The 19,718-nt window shown below is 43.7% G+C and overlaps 1 gene segment (V, D, J or C); it reads left to right on the top strand.

Moving 5' to 3' along the window:
* Positions 1-4,033: 4,033 nt before the first annotated feature.
* Positions 4,034-4,532, top strand: LOC149743782 (immunoglobulin heavy variable 3-23-like). The segment is given in 2 exon segments: positions 4,034-4,098; positions 4,203-4,532. Coding segments are annotated over 2 exon segments (363 nt in total).
* Positions 4,533-19,718: the final 15,186 nt, after the last annotated feature.

Genomic DNA, 19,718 nt, shown 5'->3' with positions numbered 1-19,718 from the left:
ACATCATCCCCAGTATTTAACTTTTTTATTATTCTGTGCTTTAATTGTTGTAATAAGTGAATAGCAGTATTTCATCATCGTGTTATTTTATGTTTCCTTAATGAAGACTCCTTTTAAAACCTTTATCTCTTCTATGTGTAAGTATCTTCAAATCACTGGCACAGTGTACATTATTTTCATTTTTTGTTGCTGTTGTTGAGCTGTTAATTTGCTGTGTATTCATGATACAAGTCCATATAAATATGATACTAGAAAGCACATTCTCCAAGTCTGTGCTTTAATTCCCTTCTCAGTGAAGTTATTGTTACTGTTGATGTTGTTGTTTTCAGAACAGAAGTTTTAATGGATACAGAAAAATTACAAATTTATATTATGAATGATGTTTGGTGTATTATATCTAAAAATTCATCATGTAACTCAAGGGCACCCATAATTTCTGCCATGTCCATACTCCAGGCCACTTTCAGGGATGGAAGGTTAAGTTCACCTTCCTGAAGGGAGGATGACCATGATGAGGTACCTGAAGTTATTCATTAAGGGAGATTTATCCTACCTTCCCCATTAGATATATTTATTCAATCTCTTTATATAAGTATGAATCAAGTTATTTGTTTCATATTTTCTGTGAAGGTTATATACTAAGGCATTTTCTTTGCTTCTGTAATTCTGACCACTTGTCACCCAGGAGGAGCTCTTTCAGATTGTCTCCTGTATCCCCTTTATGGGTCCCCATCAATTTGTGTGAAGTTCCTTATTTTCTGGTGATACAAGAATCTTCAGAATAATCATATGTATTCTCTTCTCTGGCCCTAGAATTAGCCATGCCACAGCTGAGTTGCAGATCCCATTCTGGAGAATAGTAATAGGAATCAGAAGATTGGGGATTAGGATACTAATGCTTGTGTCTTGTCTACTGGGAGCATTAGCTCTAGACCCTATAAGGTAAAGGACCTTGGAAATATATCTGTGTGCACTACCCCACATATACACACACACATCTGCAACTAGCTCTGTATCTCACCTTCTGACCTGTGTTAAGGTAAATGTGAGACAATACTTACATCTCCGATCCTAGTGCAATATCACATGGTTAAATCCAGTCTTTCCACCTTGCTTGTCTGTTACTTTCCATCCAACAGTGAGAAACCTGGCTCCACTGATGCCATCCAGCTACTAATTGTTCAATTCCACATGCACAGTAGTAACAGAATTCTTAGCCTGACTCCTGATGGAAATACCGTTATCCACGAGGCTCTAGTGCTTATGCGCAGTGGCTTAGAACTTAGCCTTTAGACTCCACTCATTTCCAAAGTCACTTAGGTCAAAACCTACTTTCCCACCTTCTTCAGCCATGTTAATTCATAGATTCACTATGATATGAGGTATCATCTTTACAGTGTGCCTCGTTCCATCCTTCAGTCTCTGAACTACTAAGTGAAATTTATATTTATACTAAAAAGGTTCTCCTATTACTGTGTATATTTTGACAGATTCAGAGTGTAATGATTCCACCACTGCAATTTCATAGAGAAGAATTTCACTGTCCTTAAATATTGCCCATGTTTCACATATCAAACATCTTCTTCCAAATTCCTGCTAAATGCTCATCTGATTGGTTTATATATAGACTTGCCTTTTCCCAAATGTGAACTAGATGAAACTGAACGTTTTCAGACCGATTTTTTAATTAGCAATATGCATTTAGGATTCCCTCATGTCCTTTCATGGTATAATAGTTTAATATTTAGATTGCTGAATACAATTTCACAGCATGGATACATCGCTCACTGTTTATCTGCTAATTTATGGAAGAACGTATTTGTGGCTTCCATTTTTTCTCAGTTGTAAATGAAGAGACCACAGTAATTCATGGGAAGTCTATGATGAGCTCTAAGTTTCAAGTCATTTATGTAAATATTACGAGCATGACGTTGGGGTCCTACATGAAGCTCTGTCTAGGTGTGTAAGTGACTGCGCGGAGGAAGGGCTCTGGTGCAGAGACCACTCAGCTGACCCAGGCCTCGTGCTGAAAGGAAGTCAGAGCCCAAGCAGTGTCCACACGAGGTGGACCCAAGGCCCAGCCCTCAGACCCGGCTGAGCCCCCAGCCTACACTCAGGGTCACCCTCCCTTACACGTGAGTGTGCATCACAGGAGCAGGTCCTGCAGCTGAACTTGAGCCTCTCACAGTGACCCTGCACGAGGCAGGGTGGGCTTTTCCTCCAAGCCCTCCCTAAGCAGAGACGGTGAACAAAGTAAAGAGCTGCTGTCAGTGTAAACTGTCAGGGGTTGTGGCAGTGTTTTGTGCGTCAGTCAGCACCCGGAACATTCTTATTCATTTCCGCATGTGATCCTATTTCACCATTTCATATGTGGTAAATATATGGCACAGTGGGACTGGATGAGGGGACAAAGGTCACACTGTGAGCGGAGATGCTATGAAACAGTGCAGATCCAAGTCCAGGGCCAAGGTCCTCTTTCCGAGGATGCAGGAGGACCTAACAGCTCAGGCAGGAATCCTGAGCTGTCCCAGGTAGGAAGACACACCTGTGTTGATAGAGAGGTAACACCATCTGACTCACACTTTAGCAGGACCACGCTGACACTGGCAAGGTAGTTACTTAGGAGACGTTGGGACACTATTACACCCTAACCACACTCGACCTCAAGGCATCCGTTTCTAGTTTAATCTTGTAGTAGTTTTTATTCCATTCAGCAGCCTATGGCAGCATTAACAATCTTAGTCTTTGCTATTCTGTGAGCATTTGTCTATCCAAGATTTAAATTTGTTGCTCTCTTAGTTCTCTAATTATCTGATATAATGGTGAGATTTTGATAATGTGCAACTTGCCCCATTTTGAGGTTGTTTTAAGAACATTAAAAAAGAAGCATTTTCTCAGGTTCTCATCTCTCTACATCTCCAAGACGAGTATCAGCTTTATTGTAACACCCAGAAACTGGAAACAATTCCAATATCACACATCAGCTTAATAAATAAGCCAATCATGCTATGATCATTCTTTAAATGCAACCTGTTATTAAAACCAGGATTCTTGATACACACAATAACATGATAGTATTCACAACTATTTGTGCTGAGTAAAATAAGCCATAATAATAAGAATACATACAATATAATCCCACTTTTATAAATTCTAGAAAAGGAAAAGTAATCTGAGATAACAAGGAAAGATCAACGGTGATGTGGGGACAGGATGGAAGATAAGAAGGGACAGGAAGGAAGAAACCCAGAAACTACTGAAAATAATGAGAGGAATTGATTTGTTCTCTCCTGATAATGCTGATGCCTCCGTCAGTATTCATCACAGTGTTCATTCTGAGTGTGTGCGCTTTATCATATGTCAAGAAACTCATTAAAGTAATTACAAATAAAGAAATGCATGACTTGGGAGGTAAGGAGTGAAGGGAAGATACTGAAACATAAGAGACTCTTGAAAATACTTCTCATCAACCCTGACCCTCTCCATATATTTTAGGTAAACACTAGAATAGAGCAAAGTCATCATGACCTCATTACAGAAGGGGTTTTTGCAAACCCCACCCGGCAACTCCAGCTCTGTCCTCTAATGGGTTCCAGGGAGCAGACTGGCCCAGAGCTCAGGTGCAGATGCTGGACCTCACGGTCACCCCATGTTTCTCCTTGGACACTACACACACCCTCCATTCTTCTGGGTGTAGTTTACACCCCTAATATGAGGGTAACAATGACAGCTACATCACGGGATGTGTGTGCATATGTAAAACGACATATGGGTCCTACGTGTTTACTGTGGAACAATCAAACAATGAAAGTTATATTTCCCAGATGCTATCAACACCACAAAATCCAAGACTCTCACACCTGTTCTGAGACCCTGCCCTTTCGGAGGACATTCAACGACATAGCCTCTTATAGACTATAAGGTCATGCAAATAGGGTCCTTCCTCTGTTGATATAAAGCAGCCCCAGCCCTGACCCTGCAGCTCTGGGAGAGGAGCTCCAGCCTGGGATTCCAACGTGCCCCCATTCAGGGCTCAGGACAGAGCACTCACCATGGACTTTGGGCTGAGCTGGGTTATCCTTGTGGCTATTTTACAAGGTAATTTATGGAGAGCAAGAGACACTGAGGATGTGAGTGGATATGGGTGAGGGAATCACTGGATGTGTGACAGTCTCCTGACCAGGATGTCTCTGTGTTTGCAGGTGTCCAGTGTGAGGTGCACCTGCTGGAGTCTGGCGGAGGCTTGGTACAGCCTGGGGGGTCTCTGCGACTCTCCTGTGCAGCGTCTGGATTCACCTTCAGTAGCTTTGACATGAGCTGGGTCCGCCAGGCTCCAGGGAAGGGGCTGGAGTGGATCTCAGTTATTAGTAGTAGTGGTGGTAACACATACTATGCAGACTCTGTGAAGGGCCGATTCACCATCTCCAGAGACAACTCCAAGAACACGCTGTATCTGCAAATGAACAGCCTGAGATCTGAGGACACGGCCGTGTATTACTGTGCGAAAGATACACAGTGAGGGGAAGTCAGTGTGAGCCCAGACACAAACCTCCTTGCAGGGAGACAGGAAGGGGGATGCAGGGGGCACTCAGGACATACAAGTGTGTGTTTCAGCCCCAGGAGCAGGTGCAGATGGTAGTTAAGGGCTGCTTTCCACTAAGGGTCTGGGGTTTCCTCTCCATGTAGCAGTTTTCCCTGGGGAACCTCTCTGGACTCATCCATGGTTCTTGACTTGCACTTTCAGTCTCTCAATTAGAAAGACTTTGAACTAGGGGAATAAATGTCATATAAGAAAGGCAGAGACTCAAAGATATATATTCAGCTTTTCCCTTGTCTAAATCTTGTCTAAATTGACCCTTTTAAATACTATTCCAGCGGATGTATAAAGAGTTAAACATATTCTTCCTTCCTCATTGTGATATCTCAGCCCTGCCCTACTGTAGACCAGCTGTCCCTGCCAGGATGCTGGCTGTTTACTTGCCTGCTAACCTCTTGCATGAGAAGCATAAATGCGCTGAGCAGCCCCGGATCCTCAGTGGGTCGCTGGGAAAGATGCCAGTTAGAGGGGACATGGGTGGGGGTGTTTCTACATGTGCTCCTTGCTTCCAGGCCCAATAGAATCCCTATATGCTTATATGAGACCTGCATCCTCTTCTACTGTGCAGTTTATTTTATGTCAAATATTCATCATCACAGCTATTACCAATAGACACATATGTAGTTGGCAGGGAAAGTTTAGAGTCAGGTGGATAATAACATGAATTTTCAGAAGCTGCTGAAAACAAATCTATTCTCCTTTCTTCACCACAGCATCTTACGTGAGCACTAAAATGCAGGAAAGTCCCACAGCTTCTCCTTCCAGGAAGAGTCCTGCAGCCTCACTATGCAGGCCCACCTCCGTCCAGGAACCCCTGCACGAGCAAAAATAACCAGGGTGGAGACGCCCAGGCCTGGACGGGAGGCCTCACTGTGTCCTGATGTGTGCTCTCCAGCACATCACTGCCAAGTCCAGGCTGCAGTTTAGCTTCACATCTGTAAGATGCAGGTAAACCGATACCTACATCACATGCTTGGTGTGCATATGTAGAAACAAAATAATAAAGGAGGCCTTGAGTGTTCGGATCCAGGGTAGGCCACCCCTAAATATGCCTCCAAGTGACTTAAGACAGAGCCCACTACAGGGACACTCTGAATTTCCTCCAAGTCACCCTGAAATGAGAAATAAACCTCCCATGTGAAAGGTGCTCTCCCCCATTTAGGTGTGGAAGTGAAACGGTCCTTCACCTCATGCTTTCCACCTGCCTTTTTTCTGTAGAAACAATTTAGCCAAAGAATAAGTTTCATCTGAGAAGTGAGCAAATGCAGAAAGAAGGGAAAACTGTCCAACAAGACTAAAAACTAATAGTTTAGTTATTAAGCAAATCAAGGACCTTTGGTTCCTCCTCAAGGGCTGCAGATAATATTCTTGTCCATGTCCCATGAGCCGTCTTATAGATACTGAAACTCCCACCAGGAGGAAGAAGTTAACTGCATGATGACCAGACTGTAGCCATGACATAAGCTGCCACAATTCCAAGAACTGGCCTCAAGAAATGAGAACAAACCGACCCTGGACCTGAAGATTAACTCTACTTAAATCAATCAAGATGAGGCTGATCACAACACCTCATGACCAACTGCAAGACGACTGTCACAGCTGACTCTGCCGTTTCTGCCCGTAGCCCCGCCTTCCGCCTATAAAAGCCCTTTCCCACAGATGCTCAGTGCTGGGTGACCTTTGGAGAGAAGTCTGCCCCCCACCCCCGGGTGCAGGCAGCCAAAATAAAGCAAACTTTCCTTTCACCAACTTTGCCTCTTTATTGGCCTTTCAGCACCAAGCAGCCAGACCCTGCTTTCCTTTACAGAGGGACACTCTTATCACCAGGGATGGGGAATTCAGGCCTGGAAGTCTCTATGAACAAACCTTGCTCCTTCTTTAATGACTACGCAAGCCCAAACCCTGCTTAGGTTGTTCGCTATTTGAGCACCAAAAGCACACATTTCCTCCTTCTACCAATTCCTCACAAATATTGCATTTTGTCTAAAAATATAAAAGCTGCCTGCTTTGGTCACTTCTGGGTCCATTTCTATGGCACGTCCATGCACATGGTTAAATTTTTTTTCTTTTCTCCTGTTAATCTGTCTTTGTCAATTTTGTTATCAGCCCAGCCTCAGGAACTCAAGAGGGGCAGAGGAGGAGATTTCCCTCCTGACATGTCCCAGGTGTCTTCTCTTCAGCCTCACGTTGTACAACCTCTTAGGAACCTCAGTCCTCACAGCCACTGTCACTCTGTTGACATCACCTTGCCAGGTGTGTTCTTCTGGAATCTCTACTTTGCGTTTCCATCTCACCATTCGATATTTCTTCAAATCGGTATGAGATTTCAGTGTCCATTGACTGGATATACACAGTTTATTAATCATTCCCTATGAAAGGACATGTTGCTTTTTCCAAATTTCGGCAGATATCAATAAAGCTAACTGAGCATCGTGGGCAGGGTTTTCTCTGGACTAAAGTCTTACTGTCTTTCACAAACATACAAAGGAGCACTATTGCTGAAACATAGATAACAGTATGTTTAGTTTTGCAGGAAGCCCCCAAAATGTCTCCCAAGGTGCACCCCGTTCTGCATCCCCACCAGCTGTGAATGGACCCCCTGCAGCTTCACATCCTGCAGGTGTTTGAGGTTCTCAGAGTCCTGATCTGATCCACTCTTGTAAGTTTTCAGGGATATGTCCTTGTTCGGAACGGCACTTCCCTGTGACATATGTTCTCCCACAGCCTTATTTGCAAACTCTTTGTCTTTTTGGTCAGGTGTCTGTTAAGGATTTTAGCCCATTTTTTAAGACTTTTGTTTCTTTCTTATTGTTGAGTTTAAGGCTTCTTGCTACATATTAGATAACAATCACATATACTAGATATGTCTTTTGCAAACATTTTCTGCCAATCTGTAGCTTGCCTTTGGGTAAATTTTAAATGTATTTTTTTTTGCTTCTCAATTACTTGTTGTTATGTTTCTATTACAATGAAAAGTGAAGTTAAACTTTCACTTCCTAAGCCATGGGAACTTCATGTGGGAACATGTCACAGTACACTCAAAGGCCTCTTTCAGATACTACAAGGATGGAATGGGTAAACAGAGGGGGGACTTCGTCAGAGATGCTCTTCTGGAAAAGTAGAAATGTACCAACGTACCCTCCTTCCTGTGTTGCTGGTGAGAACTGTGCTGCGTGTCCACAGAGACACAGATCCTTGATGAGAGAGTGAGATTTCATCAGTTAAAATGATCGTTTCCTAACAATAAATTTTACCCATGATGCATCTGAGTTTATGAATGATTATAACTTGAATGATTCAATGGATTTAGCAATGGTTGAAAACAAAATCAATACCTTGAATTATTATTATTAATTTTAATTTATGTTGCCACAGAGAAGAATTTGACAATCACAATTTCAGTAACACATTTCCATTACTTAGACTTATACTTCTTAAATTTTAGATACCTTGTTGTTTCATAATAAATATTTCATTACATCCCTCACGTTTGAAACTGGATTCCAAGTGGACCTAGAAGATGAAATGTGAGGATAGCGAATGTCTGTACATTCAGTAACATCTAAGACAACTAATTTAATATCACACGAGGGCATTGCTCATTTCCAAGTATACTTCCTGCTTCTTCTTTTCTCAATGATTCCAACAAACATACTAAATGACCTAAACCATCTGTCCTCAACGTTCCTGAAATCCACAACTCATTCTGAGCTTATACTCTCAAGATTTTATAAGGGAAAACACAGAAACCATCAGAAGGACCTGCCCACGTGGTCCCCATGAAGCCACCACCATCAGCCCTTCTCCCTCTTATCACGAAGGTCAGGCGCTCTTGCTGTGACCATCACTAGTAACCTGCAAAGAAAGATGACTGAAATCTCCCCACTTCTTTTTCCCATCACCCACTGGGCGTCTCTAATAGATATTCCCTCCAGCATTATCATATGACCTGGTTTCCAGACTGAATGGACCCCAATTATCTCCACAAAGGAAAAATAACTTTTTTCAGTTCTGGTGAACTAACACATTTTTCCTAGGGTTAAATGGACCCTAACAACACATCCCCACCCACCGAAACATAAAGACACCTGTTATATATCCTTCTATGTTAACATGAATTTGGATGGATCTCCTCTAATCTACCAGCTCATGAAGGACAGGTCAGATGCTGGGGCATCTGTTCAAATGCAGGCCCTTCTTCCACCTGGTGAATAATGGGCCCACCTGGTTCTAGGTTTTAGATGCCATCCCTTCCATTATCCTATCCCATGGCGTATCAGCTCAATTTTCAGTTCCTGACAACAGGGTGCAGACTTGTCCTTTGATTCTTGCCCATATTACTTTGTTCGGCTCTCCTATTATCGACATTCAAGCAGGCAGATCCTTTAGTATTGAATTTACTCTGCAAATATTATTGGACAAGCTAGAAGAAGTATCGTACTCTCTTCATGAAAGAGTATGGAGTAAATATCTTCTCACAGACGGCAGGCTCGACATCAGTCAGTGTACAGGTGAAATCACTGGGCTGAGGGAGAGCTGACCTGCCCCAGACCCACAGTAGTGACCTCTCAGGGCAGGAGTGGAGCCAGCGCTACATGTACAGGGTGTCAGTCAGTGATGGGGACTCACGTTGGTCTTTCTGGTTCCCAGGAGAAGTAACATCACTGATGACACTCATGTCAACATCCAGCACCCCTGGCAACCCCACTATAAATTTCAGACATACCATTACCATCGTGATCCCCAGTTTACATCCTTGCAGACTGAAATGCAGGTGGTGAGGCCACATCCTCAGTGCCCACAGTGAGATGGGATGGAGCTGTGCTCTGCTCTCCAGCACCATTTACTTATATGACCTCAGGCACAGTCCCAGGACTCAGTGACTCAGGGACTCAGGAAAGCTCTCACGTGGACTTTTCAAGGGAACCTGCTTCCTGAGGTGAGGACTTTCCTCTGACCATGACACCCACATACTCGGCAAGCCATTCACTTTGAAGGTTTACTTCCAAGAATCATGCATGTTCTCTCACCCAGTGCAGTGGAAACTGTGTTCCCTGAGCTCCAATGTCACTGGCTGTGACAGGGAGAGTAAAAATGAACACTTCTAGAAGTAGTGAGTCTGTGCACTGTGACCAGGTCACCCGCCCAGCATGTTGGAGTCCTGAGGAGCTTCCAGGAGCTGTCTGTTCTTAGACCTTGCTAGCCCTGGGGATTCCTCAACGTCCACCTGCAAGGAAGGAGCCCTGAAGCTCGCACTGTTCCTGCAGACACTCAGTTGTGCACAGGAAACAGGCAGGTCAGGCTTCAGGCCATGTCAGCAGTGCTAGGATCCATGACCATCTCAGCAAGAATGATTACCTTGTCCACAAAATACACAGTGTGTTTAGTTGTTATGAATAAATCCACCTCCAGAGTAACTCTTGATAACATTTAAACTGTTTCAGGTGAAGAAATGTTCACCCAAGTTAAGGGACACACGAAGTCCGTTGTGAATTATGATAAACATTAAATTTTACCTCACTCTGTCTGAATTCAATGTGATTATTACATGTATGGTTTGTCTCAAATACTTGCACATCCAGGAAATAAACATGAGGTAATGCAGAAAGGAAAAAACAAGAGTCTGTGTCTGACATCTTGGAGGACCCTGAATGTGTGATGGGTATTTATGTGAAATATATACATCCATGGAATTAAAGTCTACTGCCCAAATCTGCCGTTAATCCTTGAGCACAGCTGATTTCCTCACTAGCCCTTCAGCATCATTTCATTCCTGGACACTGAGTCCCCCAGGCATAGGGAGGGGATGCCAGGTGGGGGCTGAGTTCTCTGAGGAGACAGTCAGCAGCGTCCTCAGGTGGAGTCCCAGAGACTGGGACCTCCCTTCACTACTTTCTGCTTTTTATAAAAAGGTCCCTCCCTTATGCAAACATCCCCTTAGACCACAAGGTAAAAACAAAGTACCTGTTCACTTAAATTCGGGTTTCTCCTCATGCTTGAAGAGAATTTCTGGGCTTCAGGAATCTCATCTGCAAGAAGATGAATCCACTGTGGTTCTTCCTCTTCCTGGTGTCAGCTCCCAGAGGTGAGTTTCTCAGGGATTCAGACGTGAACACCTGGGGAAGCTGCATCTGAGCCCATGAGTCACCGTGGTTCTCTCTGTCCACAGGTGCCCTGTCCCAGGTGCAGCTGCAGGAGTCGGGACCCAGTCTGGTGAAGCCCTCACAGGCCCCCTCCCTCACCTGCACTTTCTCTGGATTCTCATTAACCAGCTATGCTACAGTAGCCTGGGTCCGACAGCCTCCAGGAAAGGGGCTGGAGTGGGTTGGGGGGATAGATAGTGATGGAAGCGCATATTATAACCCAACTCTTAAGTCCCGGCTCCGCATCACCACGGACACCTCCAAGAGCCAAGTCTACTTATCGCTGAGCAGCCTGACAACTGAGGACACAGCCGTGTATTACTGTGCAAGAGACACAGTGAGGGGAAGTCAGTGTGAGCCCAGACACAAACCTCCCTGCACGGAGGCCCGTTACCACCAGGGGTCGCACAGGACCCAACAAGTACAGGGCTGCGACCTGCAGCAGGTGCATATATGGGCTGGGAGGGAATTCTTGTTAGATCCTGTGCTTTCCTCTTCCTGCCCAGGACCTCTACTAGAGACTCTGTACTGTATCCTAATGTTTCATTGCTGTGGATTATGAAGTGTCTAAAAATTTTTGTGTGCATATACATATTTGCTTTTTATTTTTATTATAGCTGTGTATATATATATTCATATGCACAGACCCATATAATACTCAAGAATTAAGGTTGTTTATCATTTCTTTATCTTTTTCTCAAAGGAGCTCAAAAAAACCCTGCAGCTCACCATAATTTTCAATTTCAGCCTGAAGTTTGTGAAACGTGTAAATATCCTGACAATGCACATGAGATTTTTAAACAGTATTAATTGTTGTTTTGTTTTTGTAGATGTGGAAGGAAGAGACACACCATCCTGCTTTCAGGCAACCTGTACAGGCATTCTGAATTCTGCAGCGGGCAGTGTTATAGACTCTAACGCCAGAGCGCTCCAATACTGCACATGCAATTATCCTCGTTATTCACAGATTCCAAATCTGCCAATTCACCTACTTCTAGCTTTTATGAGCACCCTAAAATAAATACTGTCATTTTGTGGTCATTCACAGACATTAAAAATGTGGCCGGTTGTTTGAATCAGGCAACACACATGCGTGCACTAACACACACACACACACATACATACACACACACACATTTTCCCAGCTGAGGTCAGTCAAGGTGATGCTCTCTTTAATTGTTTCAACTCCCGTCCTGTAATTGAGCACTTTCTGGGGTCAAATTAGTGCCATGCTTTTCACATTTCCGTGATTCTTGGCAATTGTTTAAAGTAGTCCCAGGCATAGGGCTGAGGAACAGTCTAGTGTCCCTACGCACAAGTGGCTGTGAGTGGACTTAGGGAAAATATACATGAGACATCAGCTTCATTCAGGCATGAGTTATATGGCCATGGGTGCCGAAAATGATACTCATGTTTCCAATATAAAGTTCATCGGAAACCTGAAGACAAAACTCGTTGCTGCACATGGGATGCAGCCTTGGAAACTTCACTTAATTCCAAATACAGCCTGGCAAGTGTGGGCTTATGGCCAAGAAGAGGGTGGGGTGGAGTGGACTGGAAATTATTAACAGAAGAAATACAGGCTAAGGGGATTCTGGTTACATAGACTCAAAAGGATTCTTGCTAAATGGAGACCAGGGTGATCAGATACCGTGTGGGTGATAGGAGGTTTGATGGCTTTGATCAACTACTGCGGGTGATCAGAGTTCAAGGGTAGGGGATTCTCATTATTCTCACTTAGCAGGGCTCTTGACAAAAACTGGTCATGCACATATAAACAGAGAAGCCCACAGGTCAAGACTAGTTGAGAAGAGAATTACAAGGATCCTGTTGGCAAAGGGGTGGTCAGGGGTCTTTGTCACACTTAACAAGAGGAATAATGAACAGACAAGTAAACCAGGGATGCACACAGAAACACAGAGAAAAGACCATCTGAGGAGTCAGTGAGAAGACGTCCATCTGCAAGCAAAGGAGAAAGGTCTGAGAAGGACCCAAACCTGCTAACACCGTGACCTTAGACTTCTTGCCTCCAGGCCTGAGAGGAATCCATTGCTCTTGTTTAATCCACCAGTCTGTTATTCTGTAATGGCCACACTAGCCAACGAGTACACCTATAATATAGACGCAGATAGACATATATGGAAATGTAAGTATCGTATTGGAAAAGGAACATCACCCATTCTTCAGAGGTGACATGAAGCTGTGTCCACTCTGGATCTCAGCCAGCACCCTCCGCCAGAGCCCTAGAGAAGGACCAGCCATGACCATCCTTATATGGAAACATGCTTCCCACCTGCACATCACGCCCAGGCTCTAGGGGAAATCACAGCACCTGTGCTAGTCAGAATCAGGGTTCTCATCTTCATTGACATAACTCTCTGAAAGTCAAAGCACTGATCAAAATGAACATGAAAATCTTCTGGTCATTCCTCCTCTTGCGGGCATCCCTCAGCTGTGATCATCTCCTGGGTCTGAGGAAGGTGGAGTTACAGGGTGACATCAGTGAACTGGGTGTTTCCTTGTTTCCCCTTTGCCAGGTGTCGTGTCCCAGGTGCTGGTGCAGGAATCGGGCCCAGGACTATTGAAGACCCTCTCCCTTACCCGCTCAGTCTCTGGATTATCCATCACAAACAGTGCTGGCTGCTGGGACTGGATCCCTCAGCCCCCAGGGAAAGGGCTGAGGTGACTGGGGTGCTTTGGTTCTGGGAGTAGCACAGCATACAAGATGTCTCTCCAGAAATGTCTCTCCACCTCCAGAGACACCTCACAAATTCAGTTTTCCCTGCAGCTCAGCTCCGTGATGACCTAGGACACAGCCCTGTGTTACTGTCCCAGTTGGTTCAGTGAGAAGTCAGGGTGAGTCCAGACACGACCCTCCCTGCAGGGGCCTCCCCAACCACCAGGGGGCGCTCAGGGTCATCAGGAAACAAGAGGACCCATTTCAGGGCAGGTGCAGAGGTTGGTACGGAGGGATTCTCTCTCAGAAGCTGTGGTTTCTCCACTGGATCATTGCCACCCCGGAAGCCTCATCCACAATGATTCCAGGGAACTTTCTTGTTTCTAAACTTGAGACGTTTTTCATGGATTCAGGCTTCTCTGTCTTTCCCCATCTATCTTTGGAAGAGCCGCACAGATATATTTCTTCTTGAGACCTTTATTTGAAGATTAGGTTAATACTTTCTGTTATTAGTTGTCAAGTTTTTAATCGTTTAATGACATTAGTAATTTTTACTGTTGAACTTTAAATCTGCTTTCCACCATCAGATGGATTTATCCTACCATCCCCATTAGATATATTTATTCAATCTCTTTATATAAGTATGAATCAAGATATTTGTTTCATACATTGTGTTAAGGTTATATACTAAGGCATTTTCTTTGCTTCTGTAATTGTGACCACTTGTCAGCCACGGGGAGCTCTTACAGATTATCTCCTGTATCCTCTTTATGGGCCCCCATCCATTTCTGTGAACTTCCTTACTTTCTGGTGCTACAAGAGTCTGCAGGATAATCATGTGTATTCTCTTCTCTGGCCCTAGAATTAGCCATGCCTCAGCTGAGTTGCGGATCCTTTTCTGGAGAATAGTAACAGGAATCAGAAGACTGGGTATTAGGATACTAATGTTGGTGTCCTGTCTACTGGGAGCATTGGCTCTAGACCCTATAAGCTAAAAGACCTTGGAAATATATCTGTGTGCACTACCCCACATATACACACACACGTCTGCAACTAGCTCTGTATCTCACCTTCTGACCTGTGTTAAGGTAAATGTGAGACAATTCTTACATCTCCAATCCTAGTGCAACAACACATGGTTAAATCCAGAGTTTCCTCCTTGCTTCTCTGTTACTTTCCATCCAACAGTAAGAAACCTCTCTCCACAGATTCCATCCAGCTACTAATTGTTCAATTCCACATGCACAGTAGTAACTGAATGCTTAGCCTGACTCCTGATGGAAATACCGTTATCCACCATGCTCTAGTGCTTACGTGCAGTGGCTTAGAACTTAGTCTTCAGACTCCACTCATTTCCAAAGTCAAAACCTACTTTCCCTCCTTCTCCAGCCATGTTAATTCATAGATTCACTATATTAAGTATCATCTATACAGTGTGCATCGTCCATCCTTCAGTCTCTGAACTTCTAAATGAAATTTATATTTATATTAAAAAGGTTCTCCTATTACTGTATATATTTTGACATATTCGTAGTGCAATGGTTCCACCACTGCAATTTCATAGAGAAGAATTTCACTATCCTTAAATATTGTCCATGTTTATCTTATGAAAATCCTTCTCCCAAATTCCTGCTAAATGCTCATCTGACTGGTTCATATATAGACTTGCCTTTTCCCAAAGGTGAAATAGATGAAACTGAACGTTTTCAGACCGATTTTTTAATTAGCAATATGCATTTAGGATTCCCTCATGTCGTTTCATGGTATAATAGTTTAATATTTAGATTGCTGAATACAATTTCACAGCATGGATACATCGCTCACTGTTTATCTGCTAATTTATGGAAGAACGTATTTGTGGCTTCCATTTTTTCTCTATTGTAAATGAAGAGACCACAATAATTCATGGGCAGTCAATGATGGAGCTCTAAGTATCAAGTCACTTATGTAAATATTACGAGCATGACCTCTGGGGTCTTACATTAAGCTCTGTCTAGGTGTGTAAGTGACTGCTCGGCCCACAGGGCCTGCACCCACTCACCCTGCTTACTCATGGGCAGCACTCCCGCCTCCCACCATCAGTCAGTGTTGGTCACAGAGAATGTGGTCATGACCAGGACCTGCAAACTCCACCCAAATGAATGAGGTTCCCCAGGGAGCTCTGTGTGGACGTGAAAACCACCCCCAAGTCGTATGTATTGTTTATGACTACAGAACTTTGACTCCAATTTGCATGCTGTTCTTCTGATCCTGGTGAGTTCAGCTGGACCCGAGCTGTTGGGTGGACTCCCTTTTGTTCTCTGTGACTTAGAAGCCTAGCCTGAAGGCAGCCAGGCTGTTTTCTTGGCCGTTTTTCTCCTGGCTCACTGCCTAACCTTTAATGCCTTACCACTCTTACGGTAAGAAAACAAAACGAAAATGAAAACAAAACACAAAAGTCAAATCCAACCAGGAAAAGATAGCTTATGAGAGAGATAACCTTGAGATCTCAGAAAGATCCAGTGTAGCCAGGCCAACCTGCTACTCATTGCTACTCACCACTACCCCCTCCCCGCCCCCCCCCCCGCCTTCTGATTACCTCTTGACCTTTGATTGGAGGCTGTTTTCATTGATTTCTTATGGTGAGGATGCTGGAGAAGAGATGCTTCTCTCACTCAGAAGGAGATCCTGGGCCCATATTTTCACTTCAGCTGCTCAAATGACAGGTTTAAATAAGGATAAAGAATCCAAAAGAGGAATTCAGGTGGGTACATTATACAGAGACAAGATTATTTTTATATCCTCTTCACTCTTCATGCTTCAGAAGTCGACCCATTAGCACTTTGGCTCCGTGTTCTCCTGCTCCTTGTCCCAAACCTGCCCCCATCTTAGGAGGGAGTGGGTGCGAGGGTGGGAAAACCCAGCTTCTTCGATAGGTACTGTAACACAAAGCCAGTGAATTGCAGGCAAAAACCACTTCATCATAATTTGCAGGAAGCTCTGTCCTGGTGTTTTTTTTTTTTTTGGTACGCGGGCCTCTCACTGCTGTGGCCTCTCCCGCTGCGGAGCACAGGCTCCAGACGCGCAGGCTCAGCGGCCATGGCTTACGGGCCCAGCCGCTCCGCGGCATGTGGGATCTTCCCGGACTGGGGCACGAACCCGCGTCCCCTGCATCGGCAGGCGGACTCTCAACCACTGCGCCACCAGGGAAGCCCTACCTTTGACTTTTAAATGAACACTGAAATCAGCCTCTCTGGGGTATCTCGCTATTTTCTTCTTTCAGGTGCTATGGGACACCTTCAATCCTTTTTAGAGAAGGAGGACTGGAGCAGTGCCCTGTGCCCTTCCGGCAGGAGAGAAGCTCATACACTTTATCGTTTCTCTCTCCCATCTTTTGTCTGAGGGAATCCCAGAAATAGCTATGATGGTAAAATATGTGAACGGCTTACTATTTATATCTGGTCTTCAGGTGCCATAATAATCATAATACATATAATTAAATATGTCCAACTAAGTTGGTGGTAAGTCTTATCTCATTTCAATGTTACTGTTCGTATTTGAAAATCCAGGATAGTTTCATCTGGAACCGGCTGTTCTGTCATTCATCAGAACTGGCTTTCTGGAGAACTGTGTTGTGCCTCCGTGATCATGCTGTGCACCCCATGCTGGAAGCTTCACTCCCCTCCCAGTGGGAGCGCAGCTTCTCATTTCCTCAGCCTTCTGTTCATGATTTATGGATCAGATGGAGGATGATGTTGGCTCCATCTGGAAGGTGGGTCAGGCAGTCTTTGAGGAGACACATTGGAGGTCTTGAAATAGTGCTCTGGATACAGACTCCATAAGTAGAGAGACTGATATGGAAGAGAAGAAAGGGCTGGACTCTCCGGAAGTGAAATCAGATTTCTCCTAGAGTGGACTTCGTCAAAGACAGAGGCTCAGCACAGTTGAAGGCAGGCATTAAAAACCCTTTCTGATCTCAGATACCTCCCTCAGAGCCCTGTCTGAGCACCGAAACTGGCCACAAGTAGACTGTTGGCCATTGGGCTAAGTCAGTCAGAAAAGCTGACTGTGTTACCGAGGAGGAGTAATATCTTGGCACCTACTGGAACAGTTACACCATTTCTTTGCCAGACTTGTCAGTCCAATGAATTGTAAAGGGTGAGGGGTACCCTATCCCATGCTCATACCTCCCCCCAACCCAAGGAGGTCAGCCATCTCCCTGAATCCTGTGTTCATAATTTCCTTGTTTTTATTTTCATCTGTGTGAGGATAACACAGTTCATTCATCTGTTCTCCTGTGGACAGGCATTCAGGATTTCCAGGTTTGTGCTGTTTAAACAGTGATGTTATTAACATTCTTGTATATATTATAGGGTATACATGGGACAGAGTTTCTTAGGTGTATATATCAAGAGTGAAAGTGCTAGACCATAGAGTAGGTGAATGTTTGGCATTACTAGATAATCCAAAATTATTTTCTAAAACGATCATACTAATTTACATTTCTACCAGCAGGGCATAAGAGATTTTGTGAATCCACATCTCCTCCATCCTTCCCACAACCAGTGCCAACAACTTGGCATTATTGGACTTTTTAATTTTTGCCAATCATATAGATACAACTCATATGTCTCGTGTTTTGATTTGCATTTCCACGCTCACTAATGAGGTTGAACATTTGCTTTATGTGTTTACTGGCCATATGTGTTTCTTCTGTTTTGAAATTTCTGTTCATGTCTTGTGCTCATTTTTCAGTTGGGATATAAGTACTTTAAACTGATACATAGGAACAGTGATTTTTCTAAGGAATAGAATTAAGTTTTATTCTAAAATTAGGATTCTACTCCCAAATGAAGTTGGCACACATTATTTTATATATTAATATTATTCTTACTCTAGGAAAACCTTAATTGCATCTGAAATTCAGAGGGTATGAATGGGCAGCCACATTCACGACCTTTGGAATATTACAATCCTGAATTCAACAATTTTCAACCATCTCAACCATTATCATCCTGCTTTCCCCATCCACTTCTAGTCTAAACCACCCTTGTCTCTCACTTTGACTAATGCAACAGCTTCCTAACTGGTCTCTCTGCTTCTATTCTTGCCCTCCTCAGTCAGTCTCTATAGCAGCCCCCATGATTTTGTTACTCCTGTCAAAACCCTCCCATGACTTTCAATTGCCCTTGTAATAAAACCAAAACTCACTGCCCCAGTGCAAAAAGCTCTATGTGATTTGATTGTTGCCTTCTCTCTCCATCCACCTTTCCTTGACCTCTATCCACACAGAAATTTTTGCTGTTCCTGGGACAGACCAGGCTTGATACTCTCTCAGGGGTTTTATGATCATTATCTTCTGCTGGGAAAGTTGTTCTCCTGAGTCTTCCCATGTATCGGTCTTTCACACCGTTCACTCTCCTACTCAATGCCACTTAACCAGAGGTGCTTTCCCTGACCTCCAATCTTGATATATCTTCTTATCCCACTTTATTTTTCCTCACAGGACATATTACATCTGAATGTAAGTGCCACAATGGCAGAAACTTGACTTGTTTCCTGCAGCATCACTTTTATATAGAATGGTGTCTGGCACATAGTGGACCCCCCAATAGGTATTTGTTAAATAAAATAAAATAATAAATAATGTAGATGAGAATGCTACCCAAAACTTCTTCGGTTGTTCACCTAGATGTTCACAGATAGCATTAAATCAGCATAGGTAAACCATTATCATACAGAATCGTTTCTAAGAACTAAGATGATTCTAGCTAGAATCAGGCTGATTCTAGAAAATCAAGTCAATCTTGGAGAATACCTAGAGTTGGTAGTTCTTTTTTTTTTTTTTAACAAACTTTATTAGGTACATTTTACATATCACCAGTTTCTAGTGTAAAACTCAAATGATTTTAAATAACTTTACTGGAAATAACTTTACTGAGTGGTACAGCTACCATCATCAGTTTTAGAACATTTTCATCCCCCTCAGTAAGATTCCCTTGTGCCCATTTATAGGTGATTCTTTTTTTTTTTTTTTCCTACAGTTGATTCTCATTCCCATTTCCAGCCCCAAGCAACCACTAGTCCACCTGTTGTCTCCATACATTTACCTTTTCTGGACATCGCATCTCAATACAACGTGTGGTCTCTGGGTCCGGCTTCTCTCACTTAGCATAACGTTTCTGAGCTTTATCCGTGACACGGCATGTGCGGGCAATTTGTTCATTGCTATGGCTGACTAGGATTCTGCCATATGGCTGTACCACACTGTGTCTATCCATTCCCCAGTTGATGGGCCTTGTCCGTGGTTTCTGGACTCCGG

The sequence above is a fragment of the Delphinapterus leucas genome, unplaced genomic scaffold (genome assembly GCF_059928025.1).
Source record: "Delphinapterus leucas isolate spDelLeu-1000000601 "Yukka" unplaced genomic scaffold, BTC_Dleu_Yukka2 spDelLeu_asBTCV2_sq80, whole genome shotgun sequence".
Lineage (NCBI taxonomy): Eukaryota > Metazoa > Chordata > Mammalia > Artiodactyla > Monodontidae > Delphinapterus > Delphinapterus leucas.
This window is presented reverse-complemented; position numbering and strand designations above follow the sequence as displayed.